The following is a 16,160-nucleotide window of genomic DNA, read 5'->3' on the forward strand; positions in this document are numbered from 1 at the left end:
GCCTGCTCACACACTCTAGTCCACATTCCATCTTGTCTGCTTGTCCTCACTGTTTTTAAGAATGGAAAGTTCTTTAATTTACAAATTAAGCTCCTGAAAGTTTACAAATCGTCTTAGTGTCTTCAGACATATTGTGTGCCCCAAACTTGTTATTTGAAATAGCTAGTCAGACGAAGTGAGGACTAGTAAGTATCTTTAGCGCAATAGCCACGCAGGTCCTATTGTGTTGGTGCTTACCATTACGTCATAGTATTTATTCTATTGCAATTTTGCTGTCCTCTTGTGTTCATTAAAATTTGCGAAATGTGGATTCTTTCTGAAGAGGTTTACCTAAGGAAAATTAGTTTGGTGACTTTTAATGAAGCAGCAGTTAGTTTAGTATCTTTGTAAACACTGGAACACTGGTACAATCAGCCCAAGGCGACTACTGCCTCATTATCATCAGCTCTAATGAGGAAAACCAAGCTGAGGAACCTAACGGGGGAAAACACTTTGTTACAACATTTTCAAGAGAACTGTTCAGACAACATTCAAGGTAGTATCTAAGCCTTTCTTCTCTTCACCAGAAATCCTAATATTTTCCAATAATTACACTCCTCAAGGTAGTTGTCACAAGGTTGAATTGATGTCACAAGAAATGATCAGTTCTTTTCTCCGGTATTCCTCTCTCCTCTTTGTGTCACTCTTTGGTTTCTCTCCGTCCCTTATTGATTGAAATACAACCACAAGGCTATCACTAAACACTTTGGTAGTGTTTGTCAAGTTTTCATAGTTACTTCACTGACAACAACTCAAAGCCAGATCCAGCTTAATATGATGACAGAAACACCATCATCCTATGGGGACATGTTGATGTTTGATAGTTAACTAGATGCCAGTAGCCAAATCCCTGCTAATAGGACAAGAAAAACAGTCTATGTTCCTATAGGGATGTGTTGTGAGAGAACTGCATTTCACAGCACCAGACCGTTAGGAACGCTGTCTATCGTTTGTTTTTCTGCTGTACATGGCCAGCGGGCATAACAGGGATCTGTCTGGCGAACATCACCCTAAATGAGCTCTGGTAGAACAGAAGGAGAGTGGGAATGAGGGAAAGAGAGAACAAGGTAGAAGAAGAGCGATGGGTAGGAGAGGGGGAGGAGGGAAGCAGAAAAGGAGGGAAGAGAGCAGGAGAGATGAGAGAAAGTTATGTCAGCATGGTTAGGAGAGAGAACTCCATCTACTGTATTGTACTTAGGGTTGCAAAGGGTCAGAAACTTTCCAGGATATTTCCAGCATTTTTCCAGAAATTTTCCAAATTTCTCAAAAACGTTAGCTTATAACAGTGAACCTTTTTTTGTGAGATACACATAAGGCAATTCTAGGTCTTGTGGCATATTTTGGTTAAACTATCCCCAATTCAATGGAATTGCAACCCTCTGCATGCACAGTGCATTCTTCCATCACATGTGCAGTGCACTCTTCCATCACATGATTCTCAAGATCTTGCACACTACTGAGATGCTATTGAGCCAACACTACTACAATGTCTGAGCCAAGGACTACATGCTTTCTGGTAAGTTTTGATTACAATACTGGGTGGGGTGAATAGATTGCATATGGCAGACATTATTTTTTGTTAACTAGTAAATAGTAGCCTACAGCAAAGTGTGTTTAAATCATTTCTAATTTGTTAACAATTTCTGCTAGTTAGTTTTTGCTACCATGTGGGTTTTAGCTTGCTTGAGCCTACTAACTGAGCAGTGTTAATTAACCTATTTCCATACGTTTCATTTTAAAACATTTATCTTACAAAAGAGTTGTTTAATCTAACTTTTCTAATCTTTACAGGAAAACGCCACAAAAAAATCTGATGTGTGGAGACATTTCACTGCAGCTAATGTAGAAGGAAAAGCTGTGTACATCTGCAAATACTGTGCCAAATCATATGTGAAGAATGCAACAAAGATGCAGAATCATCTGGCCAAGTGCAAAAAGTTCCCTCAAGCTCACGACAAGCAACCTCTGACAAAAGACCCTCTACTTCTATTCGAAGTGAAAATGATGAATCAGACACCTTATCGTTAGCAACAGCTCATGGTCCTCCTGGAATCAGACGTTTTTTGACTCAATGGAGGAACGTAGTCAGAGAAATGCTGATGAATGTCTTGCTGTGTATGCAACTGGTTCACCTCTGATGCTCACAGGCAATGCGTATTGGGAGAGATTTCTGAATGTTCTTTTCCCAGCATACACCCCTCCAACCAGACATGCTTTATCTACGTATTTGCTGGATGCAGAGTTCAACAGAGTTCAAGTGAAGGTCAAGCAAATCATAGAGAAAGAAGACTGTATTGCAATCATCTCTGATGGGTGGTCGAATGTTCATGGGCAAATAATAATTAACTACATCATCTCCACCCCTTAACCAGTATTCTACAAGAGCACAGACACAAGGGACAACAGACACACCGGTCTCTACATTGCAGATGAGCTGAAGGCAGTCATCAATGACCTTAGACCACAGAAGGTACTTGCACTGGTGACAGACAATGCTGCGAACATGAAGGCTGCTTGGTCTAAGTTGGAGGAGTCCTACCCTCACATCACACCCATTGGCTGTGCTGTTCATGCATTGAATCTGCTCCTCAAGGACATCATGGTACTGAAAACAATGGATACCCTCTACAAGAGAGCTAAGGAAATGGTTAGGTATGTGAAGGGGCATCAAGTTATAGCAGCAATCTACCTCACCAAGCAAAGTGAGAAGAATAAAAGCACCACATTGAAGCTGCCCGGCAACACTCGTTGGGGTGGTGTTGTCATCATATTTGACAGTTTCCTGGAGGGGAAGGAGTCTCTCCAAGAAATGGCCATATCACAGTCTGCCGATATGGACAGCCCCATCAAGAGGATCCTCCTGAATGAACTATTTTGGGAGAGAGTGGTAAGCAGCCTGAAACTCTTGAAACCTGTAGCAGTAGCCATTGCGCGGATTTACGGAGACAAGGCCACCCTGTCTGATGTTCAGACTCTGCTTGCAGATGTAAGAGAAGAAATCCGTACTGCCCTGCCCACTTCACTGTTGCTCCAAGCAGAGGAAACTGCTGTTCTGAAATACATCAAAAAGCGTGAAGACTTCTGCCTGAAGCCCATACACGCCGCAGCATACATGTTGCACCCCAAGTACGCTGGCAAGAGCATCCTGTCTGGTGCAGAGATCAACAAGGCCTATGGTGTCATCACTACCAGGTCTCGCCACCTTGGCCCGGATGAGGGAAAGGTTCTTGGCAATCTGGCGAAGTACACTTCCAAGCAAGGGCTTTGGGATGGAGATGCAATATGGCAGTCGTGCCAACATACTGTATCTCATCAGCCACCTGGTGGAAGGGACTTTGTGGATCTGAGGCTCTTTCCCCTGTTGCATCCGTCATCCTCTAAATCCCACCAACATCAGCCGCCTCAGTGCGCAACTGGTCCTTGTTTGGGAACACACACACACCAAAGCATGCAACAGGTTGACCAATACAAGGGTTGAAAAATTGGTGGCCATCCGGGCAAATTTGAGGCTTTTTGAGCCTGACAACGAGCCATCCCCAACAAGGTTGGAAAGTGACAGTGAAGATGAGGCCTCAGAGTCTGATGTTCAAGAGCTGGACATTGAGGAGGTCCAGGGAGAAGACATGGAAGTCTGAGAGGAAGACAACCAAAGCTTTAGTTTCTAGACTATCATTTTACAGATAATATGTTGAAAACGTTTTTGGGAGATGTGATGGGGATCATTCAATATTCCCTTTCTTTTGTTGTTCAGTGAAATCATTCCATGAGAAGTGTCAACTCATTTAATTAAAGTTCAATTCGTAACTAAATATTTTATTTTATTTCTATTGTCAGGATTTCATAATTTGCAATTATGTCTACTTATGATAAGGTAAAATGTTTATGTTTCTGTCTCCATATGATATAGTAAATATATCCAATGCAAAAAAAATCTACATTTAAATGGTATGAATATAAATGTGCATATATTTCCGTTAATTCCCGTTAATTTCCACGGAAAGTTTCACCCCTGAATATTCCCCAATGTGCAACCCTAATTGTACTGTCTGTCTAACATAGAAAGCCCAGTCCGCTGAGCTGGAGATAGCTGTAGTAGTTAACCAGCGAGGAGGAGAGGCGTTGTTTGGAACCCAGAGCGACTGCTCGGCAGAGAGGAGTGGAAACAAGCCTCAGACGAAATCAAATCAAATTGTATTTGTCACATGCTTTGTAAACAACAGTTGTAGACTAGCAGTGAAATGCTTACTTACGGGCCCTTCCCAATAATGCAGAGAGAAAATAATATATATATATATAATAGAAAAAGTATAACACAAGGAATAAATACACAATGAGTAACGATAACTTGGCTATATACACGGGGTACCAGTAATTGAGGTTGACTTGTACATGTAGGTTGGAAAAAAGTGACTAGGCAACAGGATAGATAGTAAACAGTAACATCAGCGCATTTGATGACTAACTGTTTAGCAGTCTTATGGCTTGGGGGTAGAGGCTGGTCCTAGACTTGGTGCATCGGTAGCAGAGAGAACAGTCTGAAGGCTCTGACTCATACCCATCCCTCTCTTCTGTGGACAATGATAGAGGGGGAAGAGGGGTGGTGGCCCCCCCGGCTGCCAAAGGATGACTGGAGGAAAAGGAGAGGAAGATATTACACAGACACCTCCAACGCACTCCGTTACGACAGTCATCATCAGATCGGATTCAGTTGGCTGTAACACGCGAGGTGATGACGACGACGTTGATTTGCATACGTCCTGCTGCCTGGAGCACACAGCATCTGTTAGTTTGTGTTTTTTCTCCCTCGGTGACGGGCCGCAGAAAGGGACAAACAGTGCCGGAGCTTCACCGGGCCTATTCCTCATGCTAGGACAGCTGCTGGGAGAGGAGATGGGATTACACTGAGACATGGATGAGTTCTAGTCTTCCCCTGTGGGACAATGTTAGTGTTTAGCTCATCCAGAGCAAAGCATATCATCTTAGATTAGTTAGACATTCATCTGTTGGAAGGTATTATTTGATTGATCTGAAGTTTATGTCATTCAGTTCATTTGGGAACGTGTTGGAGATGCCAGGGTTTAGCTTGTGAAGAGAAAAGTATGATAAATAGTCTTACTTTTATGAAATATTTGTCTCTTAAACAGTGATTGCTCAGAATATATACATGAAATCAAACCAAGAAGTCCCATTGATTAATTTTTTTACTTACATAAACCCCTGGTCTTACTTTCTCTCACTCCCTTTCTACCAGCATTTAGCCCCAACAGCTATCGACTTACCCACGTTTACCTTACCTTTTTACGGTATAACCTGACTTTATCTGCCTCCTGTCTTGTCCAGGGTATTCTGTTCTGCACCAGTGAGTGTCTGAGGGGTCCTGTGGATCTGGTGAAGATCTACCTCCATGAGTCCAACCGTGTCTACAGAGACAAGATGGTGGAGGACAGAGACACACAGGCCTTTGATAAGCTGCAGGCAGACACTGTGAAAAAGTTCTATGAGGTAAGGAGAGAGTTTTACCAAGTTACACCCAAAGAAATAGAGACACACACGCAGGCAAGCACGTGGACGTACACCCCTACACACACGCACAGGCACACACACGCAGGCACACACCCACAGGCACACACACACGCAGGCACGCACATGGACGTACACCCACAGACACCAGCACGGGCACACACATTTCACACACACACACTTCACACACAGGCATGCAAACACACTCTGACTCACACACACATACACACTGTTGGGGAGAGAGTTTTACCAAGTTCAGCAGAGGAAGACGGAGCAAGAGGTGGAGGGGGGAAATCATTAGACAGCCTGCTCAGAGTCGGAGGCCGGACATCAGTGACCAGCGCAGCGAGGAGAGGGAAGAGGAGGGGAATGGAGAGAATAGTAATCAGGAGAAGGGTCTGACTGTCAGGGCCTGGGCCACCAGCCCAGCAAATTGGAAAACATTTTAATGGTTTTCTGACCGCTGTGCCCTGACTCCCTACCCTCCTGACTTTATCACAAACACACTGTTCATGCTTACAGCCAGGGAACTGACACCTACACACACAGGGGAATGCACGCAGACACACACACACACCCTCAAGTTGATCACACACACACTTTTTTGCAGCGAGGGAACACACACACACCACCAAAATATAAAGCTCCGGTTCCGGCATGTCAGCTAGTCGTTTTCAAGTGTTCTCTAATGAGATAGAGACAGGAGAAAGTTATCACAGTTCCCCTCAGATGAACTGAGTCTTAGGGAATACACTGTAGGAATGTACATTTCCTCAAACAGAGGCCTACGTTTAGAAACATCCTGCTATCATAAATAATTGAAGTGTTAAACATAACTAGTAAAAGTGAACACAGAGTAGCCTACTCCAGGAAATGTTTTGTTTGCTGAATGCTGAGTTCCTCCCTGTCCAGACTGATTCCATTTAACCGTTCCACTGTAGGTAACTGAGGCTCTGTCCTAAATGGCACACTATTCCCGATATAGTGCACTGCTTTTGAACCAGAGCCCAGGCCCTGGTCAAAAGTAGTGCGCTAAATAGGGAATAAGGGGCCATTTGGGATGCATACAGAATGTGTCTCCCCTCAGGATATGGAGGAGACGCTGGAGCAGGCCAGGGAGATGAACATGTTCTGTCACTTCGCCTCGGGGGTGGGGGAGCCCCGGTACATGGCTGTCCAGTCCTGGAGCTCCCTCAACAAAACACTACTGGAGGTGCTGGACAGCTATAACGAAGTCAACGCTGTCCTCAACCTGGTTCTGTTTGAAGACGCTATGGCTCACATGTAGGAAGGAGAAACCTCTATTTGGCTTTTTAATGTACTTATTATAGGTCCATTATAAGTCCCTCTTTTGCTATATCACTAATAAAAAATAAATGAACTGAGAAACACTTTTAATGCCGTATCATCAGTAAATAATGGCGATTGCTTCTTAAAACCTCTGCTTTTGTCCTTCTCTCTTTCCCCTCTTGCTCTTTATTCCCCTCCCTCTCTCTCTCCCCCCTCCTGTAGTTGCCGTATCAACCGTATCCTGGAGTCTCCACGTGGTAACGCTCTATTGGTCGGCGTGGGCGGCAGCGGCAAGCAGAGCCTCACCCGATTGGCTGCCTTCATCTCCAACCTGGAAGTGTTCCAAATCACCCTCAGGAAAGGCTACGGCATCCCTGACCTCAAGGTACACGCACTCACACCCGCACGCACGCCCCTGCATGCACTGACCGAGACCATTGCATATTGCATGACTTAAACTACAAATGTTCCCCATTCTGTTCTACTGGGAACTTATGTCTAGCAGCTGACCAGCTAAATGCTCCCTCTCTCCCTTCTCCACTCCCTCCCTCCACACCTCTCTCTCCTGTCACCCCCCCCCCCCCCCCCCCCATCAGACTGACCTGGCATCCCTCTACATCAAAGCTGGCGTGAAGAATGTTGGCACGGTGCTGCTAATGACTGATGCCCAGGTGGCAGATGAGAAGTTCCTCGTTCTGGTCAACGATCTTTTGGCATCGGGTACGATTGGGACGGGGACATTGGGGAGGGGGGGTTGGCATTGGGGTTGGCTGGGACATTGGGGAGGGGGGTTGGCATTGGGGTTGGCTGGGACATTGGGAAAGAAGGCTATGTGTCACTCTGTTGGCATTAGGTAGGGCAGGAGAAGCCAGAGCCATATATAAAGAGCTCCAATATACTGTATCTGGCCTTGCCAATAGCTGCCTATGTAGATGAATGAGAGGAGAATTCTCCCTTTCACAAAGAAGAAGAGCCAGTTACCATGGCTTTGTGTGAGTGTACTGGAACACTGCTACTGCATCACTGTTGGAGGTGATGCCAAACACAAATGTCCACCTCCGGATAGACTAACAAGTCAGCTCTAAACTACAATTCTATTCCATTATTCAGATGGATGAGGAGGAGACATGGAAGTAAAAACCTAAAGAAACAGGATTTTTTTCTCCTCTTTGTCTTCCTCTCTGTGAGTCGCAGAGAGTTGCAGTACTGTAATAGTAATGCTCAGAGCTTCACCGTAAATCAGGGATGTGAGTCATCCAGTCACTAGGACCCTCGCCTGTCACTACCTCCTGTTTACACCCCTTCTGCGTTAGAGGAAACAGTGCCACTGTTCGCCCCAGCACATTCTGTTATTGTTTTGTTGATAAAGCACCCAGCATGGTAAAAAGACATTTGCAGGACCTATTCTGCTCTTCTATCCCGCATGAAGTGATGTGCAATTATACAAAGGGGGAAAACAGTGTTCGTTGTTTGAAGTAACTTTTTTGTTGTTGTAATATCGATCTGAACGTTCTATTGTAGGTGAGCTCCCTATTGGTTTAGATCTGAACGTTCTATTGTAGGTGAGCTCCCTATTGGTTTAGATCTGAACGTTCTATTGTAGGTGAGCTCCCTATTGGATTAGATCTGAACGTTCTATTGTAGGTGAGCTCCCTATTGGTTTAGATCTGAATGTTCTATTGTAGGTGAGCTCCTTATTGGTTTAGATCTGAACGTTCTATTGTAGGTGAGCTCCCTATTGGTTTAGATCTGAATGTTCTATTGTAGGTGAGCTCCCTATTGGTTTAGATCTGAATGTTCTATTGTAGGTGAGCTCCTTATTGGTTTAGATCTGAACGTTCTATTGTAGGTGAGCTCCCTATTGGTTTAGATCTGAATGTTCTATTGTAGGTGAGCTCCTTATTGGTTTAGATCTGAATGTTCTATTGTAGGTGAGCTCCCTATTGGTTTAGATCTGAATGTTCTATTGTAGGTGAGCTCCCTATTGGTTTAGATCTGAATGTTCTATTGTAGGTGAGCTCCCTATTGGTTTAGATCTGAATGTTCTATTGTAGGTGAGCTCCCTATTGGTTTAGATCTGAATGTTCTATTGTAGGTGAGCTCCCTATTGGTTTAGATCGGAATGTTCTATTGTAGGTGAGCTACCTATTGGTTTAGATCTGAACGTTCTATTGTAGGTGAGCTCCCTATTGGTTTAGATCGGAATGTTCTATTGTAGGTGAGCTCCCTATTGGTTTAGATCTGAACGTTCTATTGTAGGTGAGCTCCCTATTGGTTTAGATCTGAACGTTCTATTGTAGGTGAGCTCCCTATTGGTTTAGATCTGAACGTTCTATTGTAGGTGAGCTCCCTATTGGTTTAGGCCTGAATGTTATATGATCGGTGAGATCCCCATTGGTTTAGATCTGAACGTTCTATTGTAGGTGAGCTCCCTATTGGTTTAGGCCTGAATGTTATATGATCGGTGAGATCCCCATTGGTTTAGATACTTCAACAACATGTGAGTGTTCCAATATGTTACCCTATATGTGGGATGCACAGGTAGCATCTATGGCACTTGCGCTTAGAAATGTACATTTCCACGTAGTCAAATTGTGACATGTTAGTAATGGTCTGGAACAGAAACCTGCATACACAGTAGCCCCCCAGGACTGTACGTTACCCACCATGTCTCTGTGTGATGTGAATATTCTATCCCAGGTGAGATTCCTGACCTGTTCCCCGATGACGAGGTGGAGAACATCATCGGGAGCGTCAGGAACGAGGTGCGAGGACTTGGAATGATGGACACCCGGGAAAACTGCTGGAAGTTCTTCATCGATCGAGTCCGCAGGCAGCTCAAGGTGACAAACGGTCTTGTTCAGGGACATGGAGCGTTTCTTTGAATTTCATATCTCTCTCGGTGTAAGAAGTTGAGAAACGTTAATAATAATAATTCAAATGAAACTGGTCTAGAAGTGGTTGTAAACAGGTTTTTGTAACCAGCTTTGCCTTTTGAGTTGTTACCACCTCCTGTGTCAGACCATAGAGATTATATTATTCAGAGGTTCATGACATTTTTCAGATACATTTTTTTTAGTAAGGTCTAGTCTTATTATATTGCTGTGAGAGCTTTAGTTTGGGTATGAACTGTAGGCCAGCATTTCTCTCTGTGTGACTACAGTCCTGATGAGATCGTGCCACCACTATACCCTGTTGTCTGAGGGAAGGCGTCAGGCCAGGGGTTAGCAGTATTATTATTATGATGAGGTTTGGAGCAGAATAAATTAGGGTAGTAGCGTCCCATTGGTCGGTGTTTAGAGAGGCTGGATCACACACATATACACAAACACACACACACACACAAATACAAAGGTGGACACACATACACACAGGCACGCACATAAACACATACAGCTGGATTCCTCATCCCTGTGCTAGGTAGGTGGCTGTGTGTTTCTCCCCTGGGGGCAGTGGGCTGACGGTATGTGTATGTGTTTCTCTGTGTGTGTAGGTGGCCCTGTGCTTTTCTCCAGTGGGCAGTAAGTTGAGGGTGCGTAGCAGGAAGTTCCCAGCTGTGGTTAACTGTACAGCCATTGACTGGTTCCATGAGTGGCCACAGGAGGCGCTGGAGTCTGTCAGCCTCAAGTTCCTACAAGAGGTCGACAATATTGAAGTGAGATCTCTCCTTCTCTCACTTTGTCTCTCACACTTTTCTTTCCCACTCTATCTCTCTCATTCTCGCTCTCTATGTTTCTCTCTTTCTCTCTCACACTTTTCTTTCTCTCTCATTCTCTCTCCCTCTCTTTCGTAATCATCATCCACAATAAAACCTCTAAGACTCTACCTCTGTTGTCCTCCCAGCCGGAGCTGAAGGAGTCAGTGAGTAAGTTCATGGCCTACGTCCACGTCAGTGTGAACCACACCTCCAAGGAGTACCTGTCCAATGAGAGGCGCTATAACTACACCACGCCCAAGTCCTTCCTGGAGCAGATCAAGCTGTACCAAAGCCTGCTGGCCAATAAGAGCAGAGATCTCACCATGAAGATGGAACGCCTGGAGAACGGCCTACAGAAACTCAACAGCACGTCCGCTCAGGTCAGATCTTACCTTACTTTATTCTAACTTAACCTACTGTACCGGCCTCTTCTTCACCTTAACCACCAAGATGGAGAGGCTGGAGAACGGCCTGTAGAAACTCAACAGCCCCTCCGCTCAGGTAAAAATATACTCCATATATTCTCTCACCTTACCTCCTCTGTATTCACATGTTTCCTTTAACTCACCTGAAGCCCAACAGTACCTCAACCTGTGCTCCTCCATACAGGCCCTTACCAAGTTGACGCTGATGCCTGTATAAGTACCTTTATGCGTTCATGTTTTTCATGTACTGAACTGTACACTGAGTGTACAAAACATGCTCTTTCCATGACATAGACCAGGTGAATCCAGGTGAAAGTTATGATCCCTTATTGATGTCACTTCTTAAATCCACTTCAATCGGTGTAGACGAAGGGGAGGAGACAGGTTAAAGAAGGATTTTTAAGCCTTGAGACAATTGAGACATGGATTGTGCATATGTGCCATTCAGAGGGTGAATGGGCAAGACAAAAGATTTAAGTGCCTTTGAACGGGGTATGGTAGTAGGTGCCAGGCGCACCGGTTTGAGTGTGTCAAGAACTGCAACGCTGCTGGGTTTTTCAGCTCAACAGTTTCACGTGTGTATCAAGAATAGCCCACCACCCAAAGGACATCCAGACAACTTGACCCAACTGTGAGAGGTATTGGAGTCAGCATAGGCCAGCATCCCTGTGGAACGCTTTTGACACCTTGTAGAGTCATCAACAAATTGAGGCTGTCCTGAGGGCAAATGGGGGTGCAACTCAATATTAGGTTAGGTGTTCCTAATGTTTTGTACACTCAGTGTATGTTCACTGATTCAACACTTGAAGGGACATGAACACATCAGCGAGTCCCACACGCAGGAGAGTCTAATTATAGTGTTGGTGACACACACACACACACCCTCCAACGTGAATAGCATTAATGCATTACAATGTGTCACCAGCAGGTCACATACATACATTACAGTACATACTTACCCTGTAATTGCGTTGACTGTTCATTACAGTTCCACCCCCTGACCCCTTTTACAACAGGCTTCATTAATGCTCTTTCTATATGTGTTCACGTCCCTCTGACAAGCCTCTTGCAATAAATGTACTTGTTTTGTAACATCAACACTTAATTCAGAAAGTCAGAGATTGGCTGTCTGGTAAACAACAATAAACAAGGTTGCAGGGGTTAAAGCGGGAAGATGAGGCTGAAAATGACTCATCGGCTCCCCAGAGAACATATTAAAGGGATTCCTGTGGGCTGTATTCAGCTCCTCTGGTCTGGATTTTGGTCTGTTTTTGCGGCAGCCATCTTGGATGATGAGTGTTAATAGTGTTTTAATGAGAGGAGAGCGAGTGGGTTGGAGCTGAGATGCGCTGATACCACAGGATGTATCTGGGAGCGGATCAGGGGAGATGAGTTCTTGCGCTACACACACACATGCACATGCACATACACGTGTGTGTGTGTGTGTGTGTGTGTGTGTGTGTGTGTGTGTGTGTGTGTGTGTGTGTGTGTGTGTGTGTGTGTGTGTGGCTCCTAGACCTGCCTCTATCAGTGTGGAGTTGCGTGGGCGAACAGTGCTCTTATACTCTTTATAATGAACCTACACACACACACACACACACACACACACACACACACACACACACATATACACACCTCCTCCTCTTCTTTTGTCTCTCTGACACTAATCGCTGTGGGAGGCTAATGTCTCATCTCCAGTCGTGTAAATGTGAGGGTTCTAACCTCCAATCTACCCTCATCCACAGATCCCTGACAGGGAGCCAGAGAAAGGAAAAATAGGAGGTTATATATAAAAATGATTTAAAGGCCCAATGCAGCCGTTTTTATATATCAATATCAAATCCTTTCTAGGTAACAATTAAGTTGTAGATTGTATTTTCAACCAGCAACTATCAGGAAACAACACTGATCCAATTTTTTTCACACTTGTACAGTGTTAGTTTCATTAGCTGTTGTACAATATTATAGAAAACACAGGCAAAACGTAATTTCAACTGCACTAGGCCTTTAATGATTAAGGGAAAATAGTTCTGCTTTTTCAACCACGTGTCGCTGTTCTGATAACATGATCTGATGAGTTCTAGTGTATCGGTCCCAGACTCCCAGTCTGATGAACTGGTTATGGTGCTGTAGGGGAAAATACCTGCTCTCCTGTAAATTAGATCTTGGAAATAACTTTAGGTTTGTTTAGATCCACGTGGACAGAATTTCATCTTCCATAGAGGGAGGGCGGTAAGGCAGTTATACAGATTTTAATTGATAAAGACAATACACCCTGTCTAGAAGCTAGGGTATTATGTGTGGGTGTTAGATAGTCCCATACACAGTGGTACGTGTTTACATGTATTTAGAGAGCTGTCCAAATGTAGAGCGATTTCACTGTTTATCTCACAGCCATGTCTCACAGCAATTAGTTATCTCTCTCTCGCCATCCATCCATCTATCTCTCTCTCTGTCTCTCTCTCTCTCTCGCTCTCTCCATCCCTCTCTGTCTCTCTCTCTCTCTCTCTCTTTCTCTCCCTCTCATTCCCTCCATCTCCCCCCTCTCACCCATCACTCTGATGGCTCACTCGGTGCTCGTCAGGTTCTGTCTGGGTTGATTTCATCAGGACCCAACAGAGACATCTTCTACACAACACCCTCAGCTCTCTCACATCATGTTTAGTTAATTATCTCAAAGAACAACAAAAATCACTCTGTTTTATTTCCCCTGTGCAACATTTTGACGAAGTCAGATGGTAATGTAGAAACATGCACGCATTCTGTGGAAATTGTGTGTGTTTCAGGTTTTCATTTGTGTGTGTGTGTGTGTGTGTGTGTGTGTGTGTGTGTATATGTGTGGCATGAGTGTGTGTGTGTGTGTGGCATGAGTGTGTGTGTGTGTGTGTGTGTATGTATGTGTGTGTGTGTGGCATGAGTGTGTGTGTGTATGTATGTGTGTGTGTGTGTGTGGCATAAGTGTGTGTGTGTGTGTGTGTGTGGCATAAGTGTGTGTGTGTGTGTGGCATAAGTGTGTGTGTGTGTGGCATAAGTGTGTGTGTGTGTGTGGCATAAGTGTGTGTGTGTGTGTGTGTGTGTGTGTGTGTGTGTGTGGCGTGTGTGTGTGTGTGTGTGTGTGTGTGTGTGTGTGTGTGTGTGTGTGTGTGTGTGTGTGTGTGTGTGTGTGTGTGTGTGTGTGTGTGTGTGTGTGTGTGTGGCATGAGTGTGTGTTTGTACCTGCATGCATGCATGTGTGTGTGTGTGTCTGTCTGTGTGTGTCTGATTACAGTTCTAGTGCCTAACGCTATTAAATTATCCAGTAGATACAGTTGAAGTCGGAAGTTTACATACACTTATGTTGGAGTCATTAAAACTTGTTTTTCAACCACTTCACACATTTCTTGTTAACAAACTATAGTTTTGGCAAGTCAGTTAGGACATCTACTTTGTGCCTGACACAAGTAATATTTCCATCAATTGTTTACAGACAGATTATTTCACTTATAGTTCACTGTATCACAATTCCAGTGGGTCAGAAGTTTACATACACTAAGTTGACTGTGCCTTTAAACAGCTTGGACAATTCCAGAAAATGATGGCATGGCTTTAGAAGCTTCTGATAGGCTAATTGACATAATTTGAGTCAATTGGAGGTGTACCTGTGGATATATTTCAAGGCCTACCTTCAAACTCAGTGCCTCTTTGCTTGACATCATTGGAAAATCAAAAGAAGTCAGCCAAGACCTCAGAAAAAAAATTGTAGACCTCCACAAGTCTGGTCCATCCTTGGGAGCAATTTCCAAACCCCTGAAGGTACCGCGTTCATCTGTACAAACAATAGTACGCAAGTATAAACATCATGGGACCACGCAGCCATCATACCGCTCAGGAAGGAGACGCATTCTGTCTCCTAGAGATGAATGTACTTTGGTGCGAAAAGTGCAAATCAATCCCAGAACAACAGCAAAAGACCTTGTGAAGATGCTGGAGGAAACCGGTACAAAAGTATCTATATCCACAGTAAAACGAGTCCTATGTTGACATAACCTGAAAGGCCGTTCAGCAAGGAAGAAGCCACTGCTCCAAAACCGCCATAAAAAAGCCAGACTATGGTTTGCAACTGCACATGGGGACAAAGATCGTACTATTTGGAGAAATGTCCTCTGGTCTGATGAAACAAAAATAGAACTGTTTGGCCATAATGACCATTGTTATGTTTGGAGGGAAAAGGGGAAGGTTTGCAAGGTGAAGAACACCATCTCAACCGTGAAGCACGGGGGTGGCAGCATCATGTTGTGGGGGTGCTTTGCTGCAGGAGGGACAGGTGCACTTAACAAAATAGATGGCATCGTGAGGGAGGAAAATTATGTGGATATATTGAAGCAACATCTCAAGACATCAGTCAGGAAGTTAAAGCTTGGTCACAAATGGGTCTTCCAAATGGACAATGACCCCAAGCATACTTCCAAAGTTGTGGCAAAATGGCTTAAGGACAACAAAGTCAAGGTATTGGAGTGGCCATCACAAAGCCCTGACCTCAATCCCATAGAAAATTTGTGGGCAGAACTGAAAAAGCGTGTCCGAGCAAGGAGGCTTTCAAACCTGACTCGGTTACACCAGCTCTGTCAGGAGGAATGGGCCAAAATTCACCCAACTTATTGTGGGAAGCTTGTGTCCGTTTGACCCAAGTTAAACAATTTAAAGGCAATGCTACTAAATACTAATTGAGTGTATGTAAACGTCTGACCCACTGGGAATGTGATGAAAGAAATAAAAGCTAAAATAAATCATTCTCTCTGCTATTATTCTGACATTTCGCATTCGTAAAATAAAGTGATGATCCTAAGTGACCTAAGACAGGGAATTTTTACAAGGATTACATTTTAGGAATTGTGAAAAACGGAGTTTAAATGTATTTGGCTAAGGTGTATATAAACTTCTGACTCCCAACTGTATACACTACCGTTCAAAAGTTTGGGGTCACTTAGAAATGTCCTTGATTTTGAAAGAAAAGCACATTTTTTGTCCATTAAAATAACATCAAATTGATCAGAAATACAGTGTTGACATTGTTAATGTTGTAAATGACTATTGTAGCTGGAAACAGCTGATTTTGTATGGAATATCTACATATGCGTACAGAGGCCCATTATCAGCAACCATCACTCCTGTGTTCCAATGGCATGTTGTGTTAGCTAATCCAAGTTTAT

General features: G+C 44.1%; 1 protein-coding gene across 1 annotated transcript in view; it reads left to right on the plus strand.

The window, feature by feature from the left end:
- The window catches only part of dnah9 (dynein, axonemal, heavy chain 9), a 143,485-nt gene that overhangs the window by 60,886 nt on the left and 66,439 nt on the right, over positions 1–16,160 (plus strand). The window contains exons 46-52 of the mRNA XM_071409795.1: positions 5,380–5,541; positions 6,647–6,843; positions 7,072–7,234; positions 7,446–7,569; positions 9,550–9,692; positions 10,343–10,504; positions 10,693–10,926. Coding sequence (XP_071265896.1) covers positions 5,380–5,541; positions 6,647–6,843; positions 7,072–7,234; positions 7,446–7,569; positions 9,550–9,692; positions 10,343–10,504; positions 10,693–10,926 — 1,185 coding nt within the window. The remainder of the gene's footprint in view (positions 1–5,379; positions 5,542–6,646; positions 6,844–7,071; positions 7,235–7,445; positions 7,570–9,549; positions 9,693–10,342; positions 10,505–10,692; positions 10,927–16,160) is intronic.

Source organism: Salvelinus alpinus, chromosome 7, assembly GCF_045679555.1.
Source record: "Salvelinus alpinus chromosome 7, SLU_Salpinus.1, whole genome shotgun sequence".
In the NCBI taxonomy this organism is placed as follows: Eukaryota; Metazoa; Chordata; class Actinopteri; order Salmoniformes; family Salmonidae; genus Salvelinus; species Salvelinus alpinus.